This window comes from Myxocyprinus asiaticus, chromosome 24 (assembly GCF_019703515.2).
Source record: "Myxocyprinus asiaticus isolate MX2 ecotype Aquarium Trade chromosome 24, UBuf_Myxa_2, whole genome shotgun sequence".
Lineage (NCBI taxonomy): Eukaryota > Metazoa > Chordata > Actinopteri > Cypriniformes > Catostomidae > Myxocyprinus > Myxocyprinus asiaticus.
The window spans coordinates 8,399,051-8,416,898 of record NC_059367.1 but is presented as its reverse complement, the minus strand read 5'-3'; the positions used below and the strand labels follow the sequence as shown (position 1 = coordinate 8,416,898).

The 17,848-nt window shown below is 35.9% G+C and overlaps 1 protein-coding gene across 1 annotated transcript; it reads left to right on the top strand.

Annotated features, from left to right (window-relative positions):
• The first annotated feature begins 681 nt into the window (after positions 1–681).
• On the top strand, positions 682–11,616 carry LOC127415052 (lysosomal amino acid transporter 1 homolog). The gene is made up of 9 exons (XM_051653539.1): positions 682–761; positions 1,418–1,475; positions 1,679–1,868; positions 3,356–3,485; positions 3,673–3,751; positions 4,433–4,593; positions 6,466–6,558; positions 7,224–7,409; positions 11,035–11,616. The coding sequence occupies exons 3-9, from the start codon at positions 1,681–1,683 to the stop codon at positions 11,119–11,121; spliced, it is 924 nt and encodes a 307-aa protein (XP_051509499.1). The 5' UTR covers positions 682–761; positions 1,418–1,475; positions 1,679–1,680; the 3' UTR covers positions 11,122–11,616.
• The last annotated feature ends 6,232 nt before the right edge of the window (positions 11,617–17,848 follow it).

Sequence of the window (17,848 nt, the reverse complement as noted above, 5' to 3'; positions counted from 1 at the left end):
ATAAAGCGTCGGAAAACTGGACTCTTGACAAAAAAATCGGATAAAATCTGGTCGGTTGCTAAAACTGGGTTGCTAACTTTGAGAGAAAAAAAGAACAAAAACAGCCCCCTTTCTCCTTTTTTGCAACTAGCTTAACTATACGTTCAATACATTCCAAAAATCACACAAAGGCAGCATAAAAGTGATCCATAAGACTCCAGTTGTTAAATCTATGTCTTCAGAAGCGATGCAATCACTTTGGGTGAGAAACAGATCAATATTTAAATCTTTTTTTTAATTATAAATCTCCACTTTAATTTTCAGAATGTGAAAGTGGAGATTTATAGTAAAAAAAAATTACTTAAATATTGATCTGTTTTTCACCCACACATATCGTTTCTGGAGACATGGATTTAACCACTGGAGTCTTATGGATTACTTTTATGCTGCCTTTGTGTGATTTTTGGAGCTTGAAAGGTCTGGTCACCATTCACTTGCATTGTATGGACCTACAGAGTTGAAATATTCTACAAATCTTTGTGTTCAGCAGAAGAAATAGTCATACACATCTGGGATGGCAGGAGGGTGAGTAAATGATGAGAGAATTTGTATTTTTGGGTGAACTATCCCTTTAAGAAAGCAATGTTTGCGTCACACCATGCAAATTTCTAATGAATTTACATTTCTGGCGTAATCCGGTGAGAATGATCAGCTGATCGGACTGTCACGCTGCCCTCAGTTTTCGTGTTAGTGTCTGGAGGTGACGGAGGGTTACTCTAAAGGTAAAGAAAACTGGTTTTATTCATTCTTTTTTTCTCTCAAAAATGTTACTGGTTTCAGAGTGCATCTTTTGAATGTCAAGTTAATCGGAACTCTGCTGTAGTTTGACTTTGAATTAGCGTGATAAAAAATAAATACATTTAAAGTAATAATTTCGAGTAATTAGATGCTTAAACATACTGACTTCTCATTGACAATCCGTGAAAATGTGAAAGACGTCAGTTCACTTTACCACAGTGTTTTAACGTTTGAAATGGATTACAGCTCAGTTGAAGAAAGCTCCGATAAGAAAATGATTTTATATATTTTTATTTCTTAAGTGCCATTATTATGATCAATTGTTATAGTAAATGACATTAGGCTATTTTGAATGAAATTATGCCTAAGATTTAAATGTCCTTTTTTTTTATCGCCGACTTGAAAAATGATATGCGCTCCAACGTGCACGTTTAAGGGTTTTAAATTTAAGTTAAATAAAAAATAAAAATGAATAAATGAAGTAATTCTGCTTATGGGAAACCCGCTAGTTTTGTTGTTCATTTCCGGTGTCGTCACTGTCATGTTGACGTCGCGCCTCAGCCAACCAATCAGAGCACACCATGATAGCATGTCACTTGTTTTGACGACTTGTTTGTTTTCATATCTTGGTTTCGCTTAGGAAACTGTGGGCTACAATCTTCAAACCGTTCTACCTCAACAGCTGTAGATCCGCACAGGTAAATGGTGTAAATTTGTCGTTTGAAGGTCTTCCTGTCTCATATTAAACTAACTGTAAACTGTATTTGAACATCATTGCACCGCTATGTTGCGGCCTAACTTCCTGAAATACAAAACTAGCCTATTTGCATAAGAATACTTATTTATAAAAATAAATATTGTATTTTATTCCATACATATTTCAATATTTATGTATTTCCAGTGATGTCTGATGGGGCCCTTTACCGTGGCATATTTGTGCTCAGTGATAATGGAAACTTCAGCTCTCTCTGCCCGAATGGGTCCAAGTGGGTTTGGGATGGTCTGGGGGAATGTGCCCAGGATGCCAGAGATATGGCCAGTGTGATTCTCGGGCTGCTGTCAATAGTTTGCTTCATGGTATCCTCAATACCGTAAGTAGGACAACAGTAATATTGCCCACTTTTACTGACGGTTTTTTATCTATCAGAGGCTAATGGTCAACAAAATTAGCCTGCAATGTTTAAAGGAATTATAGAAAACCCATTTCCCCACAAAAATTGGTTAAAACTACATAGAACAGCAGTACACACTCTGAAATGTATCAAGTTTGGCAAGAAAAATATTCACAATTTAAATTTTCCAGCATGCCAAAGTCACACATGTAATTGCAATGCTTTTCCAAAATACACCCCAAAATAAAAAACCTTTTTTTTTATATATATATATATATATACTAGTGGTATTTATATATATATATATATTTTTTTTTTTTTTTTTTTAATGAAAGGGAAATCAAAAATATATCATCAATATAAATACTTCTCTGAGGGTTAAATGGAAAATTTTCTTGTGATTTCTTATAGTACAAGGTTGCAATATTTAATCCCCCTCTTATTTGGAGTTGGGATGTTTTGGTTTTGGAAAATGAGTTGTGTAGATTTATGTTTGTTTCTTAAGTGCAATTATGAATGAAATTATGCCTAATCTAAAGTTCAGTTTGTAAGCCGTTATTGTACAAATTACATGCTACAACTAGCACGTTTAAGGATATAAATCTGCTGACATCTGCGGAAAAAACTGATTCTGCTCATGGGAAATCCAATTGTTTTATTTATTTATTTATTTGTATTATTATTATTCAATATCACAAGATCTTTTAAGTAAATAAAAATTCTCTCATCATTTACTCACCCTCATGCCATCCCAGATATGTTTGACTGACTGACTTCTACTGGACACAAATGAAGATTTTTAGAAGAATATCTCAGCTCTGTAGGTCTACACAATGCAAGTGAATGGTGACCAGTTCCAATTTCCACTTTCACATTTTGAAAATGAATGTGGAGTTTTATAGTAAAAAAAAGGACTTGATTATTGATCTGTTTCTCATTCACACTCATCATATCGCTTCTGAAGACATGGATTAAACCACTGGAGTCGTATGGGTTACTTTTATGCTGCATTTATGTGCTTTTTGGACCTTCAAAGTTCTGGCCACCATTTACTTGCATTGTATGGACCGACAGAGCTGAGATATTCTTCTAAAAATTTTTGTTTGTGTTCAGCAGAAGAAAGAAAATCAAACACATCTGGGGTGGGTGGCATGAGGGTGAGTAAATGATGAGAGAATTTTTATTTTTGTGTGAATCATTCCTTTAATAACATCACTAACACTGCCAGAGAAAATTATTTACATAAACTGCAATTTCTTCATGACATGTTTTCAGTGCTTGTTTTTTTAAATGTTAACATATGATTTGATGTAATTTGGTCCTATAAAATTTAACCTCCTTTAAGACCTGTCCAACTGACCTTTCGTTGAGGCACATCAGTCATTTCGAACACTCATACATACGTTGTAAGACAATTTGCTCATGATTAGAAATAATATGGTCATCAGATACTTTCTGGTTTTTAGGCAGTACTACAATTCCTGCAGGACCGGGAATATGGACCGCGCTCTGTCTATTTGGTTCCTTTTATTATGGCTGGGAGGTGACACATGCAATTTTGTTGGGTCGTTCTTGGCTGATCAACTTCCATTACAGGTATGCAACTTTACATTCATCATTCGTAAGTCACATGGGTGAAAATCACCTGTTAAATTAATAAATGTAACTGTAAATGCAAGACAGTTATCCTAATTCTGCTGTTCAGATGCAAGAATTTTAGGCTTAATTTGTTATAGTGGTGTGTATTCTGATTGGGTTGCTCAGCCTGTTGTCTCTCCTTTAGACATACACTGCAGTGTACTACGTGTTGGCAGACATGCTAATGTTGTCAATGTACATCTACTACAAACTAAGGAATAGGGGTGAGTTGAAAATCTTACTTGTGACTTTTGTGCTGTAGTTTAAACATCCCAAGATTAAAATTTTGTCATCATATACTCTCATGGCGTTCCAAACCTGTATTTTTTTTTTTCTGTGAAATACAAAAGGAGAAATTTTGGAGAATGTACTGGTCGCTTTTTTCCATGCAGTGGCAACGAATGGTGACTGGAGATATCAAGCCTTAAAAAAAGGACGCAAAATCACCAACGCAGTCTGCGCTGCTTGTGCTTTTTATTCCAAGTCTTCTGAAGCCACGCAATGGCTTTGTATAAAGAACCGGCCCAAATTTGGGGTGAAATATACCTTTAAGTTTATGTAATAACTTAAAAGTTGCATTCAACCCATAGCTTGTTTTCAGTAGTTTTGTAAAGATCAAAATTCTTTCCAGGAATGTTGTTTTTTTTTTTTTTCTCAGGCATTTTACCTGGCAAACCAGCTTCAAATGTCTCATGCTGTACACGTTGAGCATGTGCTTTTGAACCAGCAATGGTTAATTAAATACAGTCAGCTATGAGTTGAGGCCCCTTAAGCCTCTGACAATTCTCAGCAATGCCCTACATTTACTCTGTGTCCGACCCTTGGCGTTCCAGCAGCACATTGTGTTATAAGAATGTGCTGATGTGTGAAGCTTGAATTCATGGAACTGCTTTTCTCCTCTGTAGACAGAGACAGTGTGTTGCTGAATGCAGTCAGCGTACTGTGTTTTCTGGGAATTTCATCTTCGCTCCTCAGTCTCCCTCACTTAGCCCTAGAGGATCAGATGCCCACAGGGTTTAAGGGTCGAGCACTGCTGGCAGTGGAGGATAAAAACAGTTCGGTGCAGGTGAGGTTGCTGTTCCAAGAGTGCTGATTTTAGTAAAACAGCACTGGGACACTTCACTGTTTGTATCACTCTGCTTGTCATTCCAGACAGGCTGTCAGTTTGCACATTGCTATTCTTTGTTTGGAACTATTGATATTAGCATAGCAAAATAGACACAATATGAACACTCGATATGAACCTCTTGTTAAAGGTGCTGTAAGCGATTTATAGCCTTTCTAACTTCCACGAGACTGAGCCGTTGATTTAGCCACGCCCCCTCTTTCCAAAACACCACACCGATACCGTTGAGACCAACACAAAGCATGTTTCTATGGTTGTCAAACACAACAGTAGCAAAACAGCACCCTCAACTGACAAATTAAAAATCAGAATATGACATTAAGACTCAATAATTCGCTGCAACTACAACACTATGAGAGCACACAAAATGATTGACACGTGGAAAGCATCAGAGACCGTGGCCCTTGTGAACACATTTTTGTTTGCTCTTTACAAAGTCTAGAGCTGTCACAGAGACTGGTGTGATATCTCAGGACACTTAATTCATTAATATCTTTCAGGGAGTAGGACATTTTTTTTGCATACCTTTCCATGAAAAAATTGCTTGCAGCACCTTTGATAGAACAGTTGAATAAAACAGCTGTGATTACATGTTGTTTTCAGTACAACAGCACTTTTAACATCCTGTGACCCGAGCGTGATTACTGTGTGCATTTTCCATTTCCCTTTTTGATTTGTAACTATTAGCACAGGGGTGTAGATTCCAGGCGGAATGGGGGGGAGGTAACCCCCCAATAATCAAAACCAGCAAGTACCCCCCCCCCCCCCCCAATATTCAATGCCCTTGTATTAGCACCTAAAAAATATGCAAATAAAAAAAAATCTAGAGCAAATAGTTTTTCTCAAAATTGATGGCAAAATATGCGGAGAGTGGGACTAAGCTGTGAAATGTAAAATAATACCAAGCAATAGAAAGTCAGATTTTTTCAGAGTGTTGGTTGTTCATGTTTTTGAGAAGTTAAAGACATTACGTCAGAAATTAGCATAATTCTGATTCAAAGTAATGGCCAGCATAATCCAGTCAATGCCAACCATTTTAAAATAAAATTATACATTATAAATTCTGAATCTATGCACTGATTAACATTGTCCCATGTCTGCCAAACGTGTTGAGTGGTCCAAACATCATCTGCAGCCTGAGACTGAACTTTTTGTTGGAATTCAGGAGTGAATGCTGCATTGAGAGCTATAGGATATTCCCTTGCTCCCTATTTAGTGAATGACTGTGCTGTCTGTCTGCACTGGTCTCAGAACAGTTCAAAATGCATCTTATTTTCATCTTTTGAATGAACCCACTGATTCTCAATGTGATGATGCACAGTGAATATAGGATTTCTAAGGAAAAACTGCTCTAAAGTACACATTAGTGTACACCGTTTATCAGCGTGTTGTTTCACGATAAATCAATCAAATAATAAAAAAAAGGCATACTGGATGAAACAAGACACTCTAATCTTTTGACTCAAACAGGTTTCAATGTAAAAACGTAGTTAGGTTTCTTACCAGATGAAGTTTTGTTTGTGTTTCTCCCAAAGATAAACTCTGCTGTGGTCGGCCCCATGTTCTTTTGTCACATGACTCCGTACGTCGAAAGTTTAACCCTTTATCAGTTGGTTTAAATGAATTTAAGTTATGCATTGCGTATAGCAAAGCCAAAATACAACATCCCGCATGTGTACGCGGGGTCACAGAAGGTTAATTGTGTCTTTAAAGGTGTGTTCAGATTATATTGTTGAGTTGCGTTTTGCTTCATTTATATAATTAAATTTCTCTGGCATAGGATGGAGCTTATGTTTTGATCATGTTTTTCAGCCCTTTAATACAAAAGAGATTATAGGCTTTTTCATTGGCTCCCTGTCCTCAGTACTGTATCTGTGCTCCAGACTGCCACAGATGTACACTAATGTAAGTATTTATAGATCTATGTATGGGTGAATCTCATAAAACCTGTCAAAGAACACTTCTAGGTCATGATTCTCTGCTAAATCAAAAGAATGAAATAAGAAATTAGATTTTTACTTATTGAAAATTAAGATTATTTTTTAGGACCGTTAAGATATTTTTGCATGTAATTCTTATTATCGTAATGCAAACAAAACTCGTTCTTGTTACGAAAAACAAAGCAAATTATTTCTACGTCATGGTAGCAGTTGTTGTGTTGCATTTCATTTCTGATGATTTAAATTAAAAAAAATCTAAAGCAAGTCACCATTGAAAATGATGGAAATTTAAAAACAAACCAATTTTTATCCTTAATATAGGCTTCACTTTCTTTATGCAAAATATACATTTTTATAGCTTGGTGTGAAATATGAAATGTGATCTGTTTTCATGAGATTTACCAGTATGTAATTTTGTAAACTGTTTATCTTTATTTATTGCTTTAGTTGTAGTGCCTCCCTTTCAGATATTTGTTGCATCATAATGCAGTAACTTCTCACTGTAACCAGAGTTGTACCCTTCTTAGTTATACATACAATTATTACAATCATAAATAATTTAGCGCATTAACATGTAATTTAATCTTGAACTTGTATTAGTGTTGTTGAAATATATCTTGCTGTCTGCAGTTTTGTCGGAAGTCAACAGAGGGCGTGTCTTTTTTCTTGTTTGCCCTTGTGATTCTGGGAAACACTACATATGGCATAAGCGTGCTACTGAAGAACCCAGACCGAGGGCAGGGAGAGACCAGCTACATCGTGCACCACCTCCCCTGGCTCATCGGCAGCCTAGGAACTCTCTCACTTGACCTTTTAGTATCCTTTCACATTGACATTTTTTTGAGCTGAGCTGTGAGTGACGTACTGGGAGAGGATCAATTATTCCCAACACAGACCTCACGGATCTATAGCCACAAAAAATGATTATTAATGGCAAAAGATTTTTTACAAATTGAAAGATAACAATGAAGGTGTTTAAATTCATGCTGGATTCGGCTGAAGGCTGGATTACACTACACAATTTCAGAGCTGGCAGATTTGAATGAAAATCACATAGTTTTTTACTTTTAGACTATGTTAGCATCTAGTTGGAGGATATCAAACATGTTTGATATTTTAATGCCTACTATAGAGGAAATCTATGGAATGAAAAATGTGCCATTGGGATTTGATCTTGAATTTTAGGACTTGAATTTGTTTACTTGAACTTGAATTACATTCAAACATTAAATTCAATTGTATGTGCCACGAATTCAGACTGTTAAATTCAGGTTATATTTTTGAATACACTGATTCAAGTTTTATATTCAGTTTTGGGTACGTTTGACGAAGAAATCCGGGGTACTCTGAAACTCCTTGACCAATCACAACGTAGCTCACAGTTCACATTTAGAAAAGGAAGGGTCCTCTGTGAAATAGTGCCAATGTGGGTAAACAGCCTGTTTACCAATCACACTAATTACTTCTGGCATTTGCATCAGGGCAGAACAAGTAACTTATGCTAGAGAGAGTTGGTGGCTCTAGTTTAGCCATGATCCTATCATGTACTATTTCACAGCGGACCCTTCCTTTTCTAAATGTGAGCTGTGAGATACATTGTTATTGGTCAAGGAGTTTGATTTAAATACAGGCTCGATTGTTCTTTCTGAGTACCCCGGATGTCTTTTTCAGATTTACACAAATCAGAATATAAAACCTGAATCAGTGTATTAAAAAATTAAATTTGAATTTAACGATCTGAATTCGTGCCACATACATTTGAATTTCAGGTTTGATGTAATTCAAGTTCAAGTAAACATGTTCAAATTCAAGTCCTAAAATTCAAGTTCAAGTCCCAATGGCACAAGTTCAAAACCACAAATTTCAAGTTCAAGTAAACATGTTCAAATTCAAATCCTAAAATTCAAGTTCATGTCCCAATGGCACATAATTCATCCCATAGAAATCTCATTCTCAGGTATGAAGTCATGTGTGACCTGCATCATAATTTTGAGTCGCATCGACCCAGAATCACATTTTGGGGTTTATGCACTAAAGTAAAAAGGATGGTCTCAGCTTTCTAATGATGTAATTTATATGTTTCTTTCCCAAACCATTGCCGAGTTATAATTTGAAAGTTGGCTGTCATAAAACCTTGTTTTTGAGAAAATGGGCTCTAAAGATTCCATTGCACATCCACCGGCACCAATGCAGTTAAATATTCTAAAATGAGCTGTATCCACTCTGCATTTGTTGTCACATCTCTGACAGGGATGTTTTTATTTTTATTTTAGCAATTTGCTCTACAGGTCACTTTTTCAAGCTACCTAACTATGGACTTCAGATAACTTTACCGAAGTAAATGTGGGCTACCAGTAATTGCTTGATGTTGCTAGTCCCTGTACTATGAAGTCGCTAATGGGCATTCTACTGCTGTCGCTCTTGTGTTATTGGTGGACTGCACGTCTGGCCATATCTTTAGAAAATCTGATCACAAATGAGACCTATTGCTGGTAAAAATATGATATCATTCTAATTTGACAAGGAATCAGTTTTCTTGTTGCTAAAAATGAGCATTCTGCAGTGGAGAGTGTTTTTATATAAACTACAGCAGTGCTGAGTACAGTTTCTTTTCAATGCATAGTTTTTTATTATATTCATGTAGGTGGTTACAGACAAATAAAGAAAAGTGAAATTGCTCACAGAAACTTTAACTTCTCCGTCGTGCCTTCACGCGACGCAATTAGTAAGGAGATGGATGACCTGAGCTCCACTGACACTGTCTTCACTTTTATTGGTAGTCGCTGCCGAAAGTCGCTGATCGTTTGCATAAAGTTAAAGTTTCTGGACACACCCACATTTTTCGTCGATCCTCGCTTTTGCTTTGTCGCTGCATGTGTGAACAATTCGCAGCCACAAAGCAGCAGTTTTCATTAATTTTCAGTGAGAGCTGGAGACTTCCGGCATCAGCGACCATCGGTGATAAGATGTGGGCGTGTCAAGAGACGCAACAAAGTTGAGAAAAGTTAAACTATGCAAATGCAGAGCAATATCGTGCAGCAACAACCAGTAGGAGTGAAGATGAAGCTCACATCATCCGTCTCGTGAGAAACTGGAGTCGAGTGCAGGCAAGATAGAGAAGTGAATGTTGTCATCGATTTCACTGTTCTATATCATTTGTCTGTTATATTTGTCATACATGGATGTAATAAAAATATGGTGCATTGAAAACCATGTCAGAAATTGTCAGCTTTCTGAGTAAGTTTGATTCATATTTTGATGGATTGTTCATTATATGATGTATTGTGCACTGCTGCAGTTGATATAAAAACTTCTCCCCTGCAGAATGGTAATTTCTAGAGGCAAAACTATTTAATCCTTGGCAAATAAGAATGATATCTTGGTTTTACCGGCAATGTATATCATCTGGAACAGATTTTCAAAATCTATGGCCAGTTGTGCTGCCGACCAATAACATTAGATCAACAGCAGTAGGAACGCCCAATAGCGACAGAGTATAGTGACTAGCGACATCTGGCAACAAAGTCGCTAACAATGTGAACGGGGCTTGAGGTGTTAAATCATTGATGTCTTCCTGCAGTTGTAACGCTGATTCACCGATTACATTCGAGATGATCAGTTTAGCCAATTGTCTTGTCTTTCAACATTCCACCTGACATTCATTCATGTTTTTTTTTCTAGCTATATTTTGTTGTAAAGAGGAGTGTTGATCGTAGGAAAGACCCTATATGCAGTGGCAGCAGCTGAGGCGATTTGGCACACCGCATAAAAACATTTACAGTTTGAATTTGATGAAAACACTGACAAAATTTGCAATTTTTCCAAAAATAGCATGATACATATGGTGAGCAGCCAATAGAAATCGAGCGTGCGGAGCCACAAAGCTCAAAAAGTTTAGATGCCGAACAAGCACTTACCTCCAACTCTCATTTTAGTCTGTCTTTCCACCCAAGACCACACCCAAATGGCATAACTGTATGAGTGCTAAATGGCCTAAATTGATTAATTGAAAAGGCTTGTTTGAAAACATGCAGTCAAAGGACATTGCAGTCAGTATTACATAAATGCTTTTGAGTAACTGTATGTTTGACATTCAGATACATATACTGACAAAGCACAGATGCTCTAGCATTTAGCTATGTGTTGTAGACCTTTGAGGTCATGTGACCACTTCAAAACCCAGGTGGTATTGGTTTTGCATTTTCTGCACATATTTTGGAGGGAAATCTGTGGAATGGATTTAAACTTAAGTTTAAAGATTAAAGTAGAACTCTATAAATGACAGATATTCCATTTCAATTCAGCAGAAATCTGTGGAGTTTTGCCGATGCGTATTTTGAGTTTTTGTTTAAATTAATTTCAACTCTCTGGCTTACAGAATAACTTGCAAATATTAATTTGTTTTCACCCAGCTTGTTTTTGCCTTAACACTTTTCTTCAGATATCCGTACAGTTTATGATGTACAGCAAATCTCCTCGCAATTCAACAGGTACAAATGAAGAGACTGCCGCCCTTCTTCACAGCTGACAAACTCCCATTCCAGCTGTGACTGGTCAAGATGTTGGAAGTGCCTTGTGCTTTTGTGCATCAGAGTGCATCACATTCCCAAGAATCCGAAACCGAAACTGAAAGACAAGAACATAAAAGTTGAGTTTTATTTATTTACATTTTATAATCAACAATTAAAGTGTCTTGTCTGATAGAATAATGAACATTCTTGATTAGTTAAAATTTTTGGCACCAAATGGACTCAACCAAAACAGTCTTGTCGTGTTTGTACTGTAATTTCATAATTCATAGAGGCACCTTTTGTACAAAGCATTAAATCATGTTGTGTTTTATATACAATCAAACAATTGATTGATTCAACAATAAGTGTTGAATTCGGCAGGTCAGTACATTTTTATTTGTATAGTGCTTTTCACAGCTTTTCACAGCACGCATCATTTCAAAGCAGCTTTACAGGAAATCATGCATCAACAGAAAATGAAAACTGTAATATCAATAAAGTCTTAGAGTCATCATTGTGTAGTTTGATTAAATATGATTGTAAATTGTGTATAAAAGTAAATAATTAAATCATAATTGTATTTAAAACCCCAGTGAGGAAGCCGAAGGTGACTGTGGCAAGGAACACAAAACTCCATAAGATGTTGGTTAATGGAGAAAAATAACCTTGGGAGAAACCAGGTTCACTGTGGGGGCCAATTCTCCGGCTAACCAGCATGAATATAATGCCAATATTAGTTATTTATGTGCAGTGCAGGTCATGGTTTAAAATGAGTAAACTAAGTAAGTGTTAAGGGCCAGTGTTTATACAAAGATTTTGTATGAACTGTAAGATTAATTACTAATGTCTTTGAAGTCCATCCTGGATTAACTGCAGAAGTTTACATAGATGTATTGTGCTTTGTTAGTTAGCTGATGAAGGGTTTTGTTGGCAAATAATTGAAAGTCAGTGTATTCCATTTTAAGAGTGTAGTCCATCATTAGACTAAGATGATGCAGGCAGAGATCAGTGAGGTGCATCACAGTTCAACCAGCAGGTCATTTTGGTGAGGTCTATCCTAAGTCCAAGGTTCAGGCAGTGGCATATGAAGTATCCCATGTCTTATGGTTGGAGTTGGCATCAGTTTATCCCCTGAAGCAGTCTTAGTGGCACATCTTTGACAATATTGACTGTGAAAAACTGTAAAAATATGCTGCCTTCACTTTGTTTACTGTAATGGTTTGTTAAAATGCTGTTTTCAATCCATGATGTAATCTGTTGTTGAAATGACTGAAATGTTGAATATGTACACTACCGGTCAAAAGTTTTGAAACACTTAATCATTCTTTATTATAATTTTACCAATAATACCTATAATTACCTATAATTGTGGTTTTTTTTTTTTTTTTTTTTTTTTTTATAAACATTTTAGAATAATAGTAAAATCATCAAAACTATGGAATAACATAAATGGAAATATGGGAATTATGTTGTGACTAAACAAAATCCAAAATAAATCAAAACTGTGTTATATTTTAGCATCTTCATAGTAGTCACCCTTTGCCTAGAATTTGCACAATCTTTATTGTGTGGGATTTTGGCATCAAGTTGAATTCGCACTGCACCTGTCAGTCAGTTGTGACATCTTTTATTGATGTTTTTAAAGTCTTATTTGACTTTGTACCTGTTTTTTGCGATATCACTGCACAACACTCACTGAAGATTTTTTTTTTTGTTGTTTTTTTTTTTTTTGGCCAAACATGCTTAAACTTTGTGTGTGTGATCAATTTGTTTACTTGTCCAAGGTGATGACAACATACAGGCAGCAACTCGGCATGTAAATAACGCCTCACACGAAGCGTACTAGCAAGTGAAAGCACAATTGATTTTAATAGAATTTTGTGTTAGCATGTAGCTAAGCTAATGACTCTAATGAGCATAAAATACAGTGCACAAATATTGGTTAAAATAGTACATATTATGTGTACTGAACTATTTTTAAAGATGCTTTTCAGTATTGAATATTTATAATTGACATTGCTGTCTTTGCAAAAGACACGTGATGCTGCCTTAGAATTTGGCATAAAGAAGATTTGTAGGAAAACACTTTAGGGTATGTTAGCCGAATTGACTTCATGTGCAGGCTTCAAGATATTTCAATTTTTATGAGTTAAAATGCATTCTTGAAATCAAGAATGGTATTGAAACTAGTGAAAGTAGTAGGTTTACTAGTAGGTCTGCACTAGTAAAAAGCATTAAATCTTAATATAAAATGACGTCATTACTCTTGAAAATACATTCTTAAAAATTTAATTTCAACTAGTAAAAAACTACATTTACATTTATTCATTTAGCAGATGCTTTTATCCAAAGCCACTTACAAAATGAGGAAGGATACAACATGAACGATTCATCCTACGGAGACAGTAAAATGAAAAGTGCTGCATTACAAAGTTTCAAGTGCTCATGAAAAAGATGTGTCTTGATTTTTGAAAAACAGAAAGGGAGTCTGCTTCAAGGATGGAGTTGGGAAGGTCAATCCACCATTGAGGTACAATAAAGCCAAAAGTCCAGGAAAGTGATTTGGTGCCTCTTTGTGTTGGTACGGCAAGGCCCCGTTCATTTGCAGACCGCAGCCTTCTGGTGGGAACATAGCTCTGCAGGAATGATTGTAGGTAAACTGGAGCAGACCCAGTGACTGATTTGTATGCCAGTATTAGAGCTTTGAACTTGATACATGTAGCAACTGGCAGCCAGTGTAGAGAGACAAGTAGCAGTGTAACATGCGCTCTCTTGGGTTTGTTGAAGACCAGACATGCTGCTGTGTTCTGGATCATTTGCAGAGGCCTAATTGCACATGCAGGAAGGCTGGCTAAAAGAGCATTGCAGTAATCCAGTCTAGATATGACAAGAACTATACAACTATTCTTAATATCTGTAATTGCATTTTCACTAGTAGACTTTCACAATGTGAAAATGCATTTACAGTAGTGATGGGTCATTCATGAACGATTCGTTCATTTTGTACAAAAACAAAATGATGTGACTCAGAAGAACGAGTAGTTTCAGAGAGTGATTAGTTCATTTTGTGTTGGCCGTGCATGCGCATTGCGCAACCTCAGTTCGTTACTTACGTGAAAACCGCATAGGCGCTGTTCAGGAAACGGAAATGATTAGTTCACCTCTAGAGTCATCTGGTCTGAGTCGTTCGAACGAACGAACGTTCGGACAAAAAGTTTCAATCCTGAGGTGAACTAATCTTTCTGTTTCTCCTAATTTGTCCTTGGCTGCATTATAAACGCCCTAAAAGCGCCCTCTGTCTGCTCGAATTAATGTTACACATTATAAGAAAGTGTTTCACCGCTGTTCAAACATTCCTCGGATCGCATCATTTATACGGATAAATGTTTTCCAACTGAACAGACTAAACACAAAATGCAAAGTAATCTCTTCAGTAATCAAAATACTTTTTGAATGTAACTGAATTCTGATTACCAACTGTTTAAATTGTAACTGTAGTGAAATATACTAATATTTTGTATTTTAAATATAGGGTAGGGAACCGAGAACCGGTACTTGTTCAGAACCGGTTCCATTCTTTAAAAAATACCAGAATCGTATGATCTTCATGATTTTCGGATCCGTTAACGGTGCTTCAGTATGCAATTTTCCGCCGATGCAGCTGGAACACTGTCCTCAAATACTCTGACAGTGTTTCCAGCAGTGCATCTCTGCAGCAGCGCTGCCCTCTACTGACTCAACAGCGTAAAACACGCAGTTCTTTTTACAGCGTGAAACATACGCGCCTCCGGTATAGTCCGATCCCGAAAGGACCCAATGAGCCAGTTCTTTTGAATCTACAGTGTGAAACATACTGCGCTTCCAGTATACAATTAATTGTATACTGATGTGCAAGTTATGAATGTCCAACTCGAAATTAAATGAGAACTGTTGAAGTCTCACTAGCCTGAAGTACAACATTAGGCTACAAAACACAGTCTAAACTGTCTCTGGAACTGTTACTGTTTATTTAATGATGACCTGTGTCTCTATTAAATCAAGCAGTGCAGTTACTGACTGGTTGTTCATATGACAATGTAGGCTATAATTAAAGATACAGAAGTTGTGTTGTAATAAGTGGAATTTTATAAAAGAATAAATGAATTAATGAAATATGCCATCACATTTCGTGTTGGTTTACATTTCTTTATTTAAAATAGAGTAAGGATCTGTCATTGGATTGTATTTATGTCTCTAAAAAGTCTGCAAACACACCTTTTACAAGAATTGTATTGAACTTATATCTGATTTGTTATATCTGCTCTGTAGAAATCTGAAATGATCTCATTATTTGGTAACAGACAGCAGAGGGTAGTAAATGCAATAAGAATTGTATTTCTAATTTCTAAATAATTATTTTTAATTTTTTTAAATTGTTAAGAGGAATCTGAACCGGAATCGTAAAATTCCTTAGGATTCCCAACCCTATAAATCCCGTTAAATGTATTCCATTACTCCCCAACCCTGTCTATAATTAATTTCTTGATAGTTTAAATGTTATTTTCACATATCAGCAAAGCACTTAGTAGTAAAAATATTTTTATATCAATAATTACATTGTTACTAGTGCAAATGTCCATTTCTCATATCAACAATTGAATAGCAAATGTCTGATTTCAGTAATTTGTCTTTCACTAGTGACAATGCTATTTTCAGATATCTGTAATGTGATTTCAACTAAAGATCTGGAGCACAGGTAGCTGTCAAAACCTGCTGGGCGTTATTGCCTGCCGGATCCTTTACATTTCCTTTTATTCTTGCCTTCCCATTAAGACATTCTTAAGACATTCCTCCTTTTACAGTTCATAACATTCAGGGAAGGTTTAGTCTGTGAGCTAGCCCCACTGACACCGTTAATGTGTGCTCAGTGCCCCCAGTTCCGTGTGGCATACTACTTCACCACACAACTCTATGCACCATCCTCTTAAATAACCTGAGCTAGCATAGTAGACAGACACAAGCCCTAGTATTCTTTTCTCCAACTTAATTGTACCACCGATTATCTCAAACCTCACAAATGTTCCCTATCCCTACTTTCTCACTCCTGCACATCCCTTACTTTTTGTTCTTCCTTCCTAACCATAGCCAGAAGCTCCCTTTCTCGGCTTCCTCTGCTATTTCCTTCAGACATTTCTTCAATGAAAGCAAGACATTTTTAAGAAATTGAATTTTCCGGGTTCAATATAAGTTATGGTCAATTGACAGCATCTGTGGCATAATATTGACTATCACAAAAATTTATTTTGACTTGTCCCTCCTTTAAAAAAATAAAAAATAAAAAAGCAAAAATCTGGGTTACAATGAGACACTTACAATAGAAGTAAATGGGGCCAACTCGTAAACGTTAAAATACTCACTGTTTCAAAAGTATAGCCACAAGACATAAACAATGTGCGTGTTAAGATGATTTTAGTGTGGTAAAATAATTTACTAACCTTTTCTGTGTAAAGTTATAGCCAATTACAACTTCGATGACATGACGATGTAATGTCAACAAACCATAAAGCCCTAAAATGACTGTAATTTACAGCTCAAATAATACAAGTTTTAACAGAATAATTAATGTAAGTGCATTTATAAAATTATAAGCTTCACATTTCTGTGTTTAAACCCTTCATAAATTGGCTCCATTCACTTCCTTGGTAAATGCCTCACTGTAACTTTGATTTTTGTTTATTTTTAAAGAAAAGGAGAGATGAGTTTAAATAACTTTTTGTGGTTATCAACATTATGCCACAAATGCTGTCAATTGAGCTTAACTTGTATTTAACCCAGATCTAACATTTTAAAAATGCATTTACACATATGAAAAATTAGCATTTTCACTAGTTGTAATTCAATTGTTGATATCAGAAATGGATATTTTTACTAGTAACTATGTAGTTTTTTACTAGTAAGAAGTGCATTGCTGATTTGTGAAATTGGAATTTCAACTAGTAAAAAATAAGTTATAGATATCTGTAATTGAATTTTGAATAGGAGTGAATAACAGATCATTTTGAAATTCTACTAGCTGAAATAATATTTTTGATATCAATAATGTTTAATACAAGTTGAAATGTAAATGTTACTAGTTAATTTAAAAAAAATTGCTATTTAATTGAAATTTTGATAGTTCTGCAAGTAATCACGTCATTTTTTATATCAAGAATTAACATATTTACCAGTGCAAACCTAAATACCAATATCAAAAATGAGTATTTTCATAAGTAAAAATTCAATTGTTGATATCTACTGTAAAATGTATAACCTGAATGTAATTAAATGTCAAAAGGGCTTGTGATGGTTCTAGTGTGGATAAGAGGCGCAAACGTAGCAAAAACAATGCGTTTTCAAATGTATTAATGTGAACGTGGCATTAGAATGTCCCTTTTTAGAAGGTACATTTTGGAACAATCTTCGCATATAGAGCAAGCCTATATAGGCAGGCAGCCAACTAGGTTTTGGAACAGAGCCTGAAAATATCTTCAGGACACATTTCTCTTCATTTCAGGAAGAACCTTGGCTCCATGTGCTACCCCATGGTTCATATCAGCAGCCTTTTTGTTCTTGAAAACATGTATGTTGTTTTTTCTCATTACAACAGTCACTGTCATTAGCTTCCAGTGAGTTAAGAGCATTAGGGCGGGATCTGTGACCCACAGAATGTCTCCTCAGCCCCCATCGAAGGACGTGAAGCGCCCACCCATGGAGCAAAAGAGAGGA

Coding starts and splice junctions, on each gene's coding strand:
- LOC127415052 (XM_051653539.1), top strand. CDS start 1,681: ATGTCTGATGGGGCCCTTTACCGTGGCATATTTGTGCTCAGTGATAAT. Junction 3,486..3,672: donor CTGATCAACTTCCATTACAG/GTATGCAACTTT, acceptor TCTCTCCTTTAG/ACATACACTGCAGTGTACTA. Junction 6,559..7,223: donor TGCCACAGATGTACACTAAT/GTAAGTATTTAT, acceptor TGCTGTCTGCAG/TTTTGTCGGAAGTCAACAGA.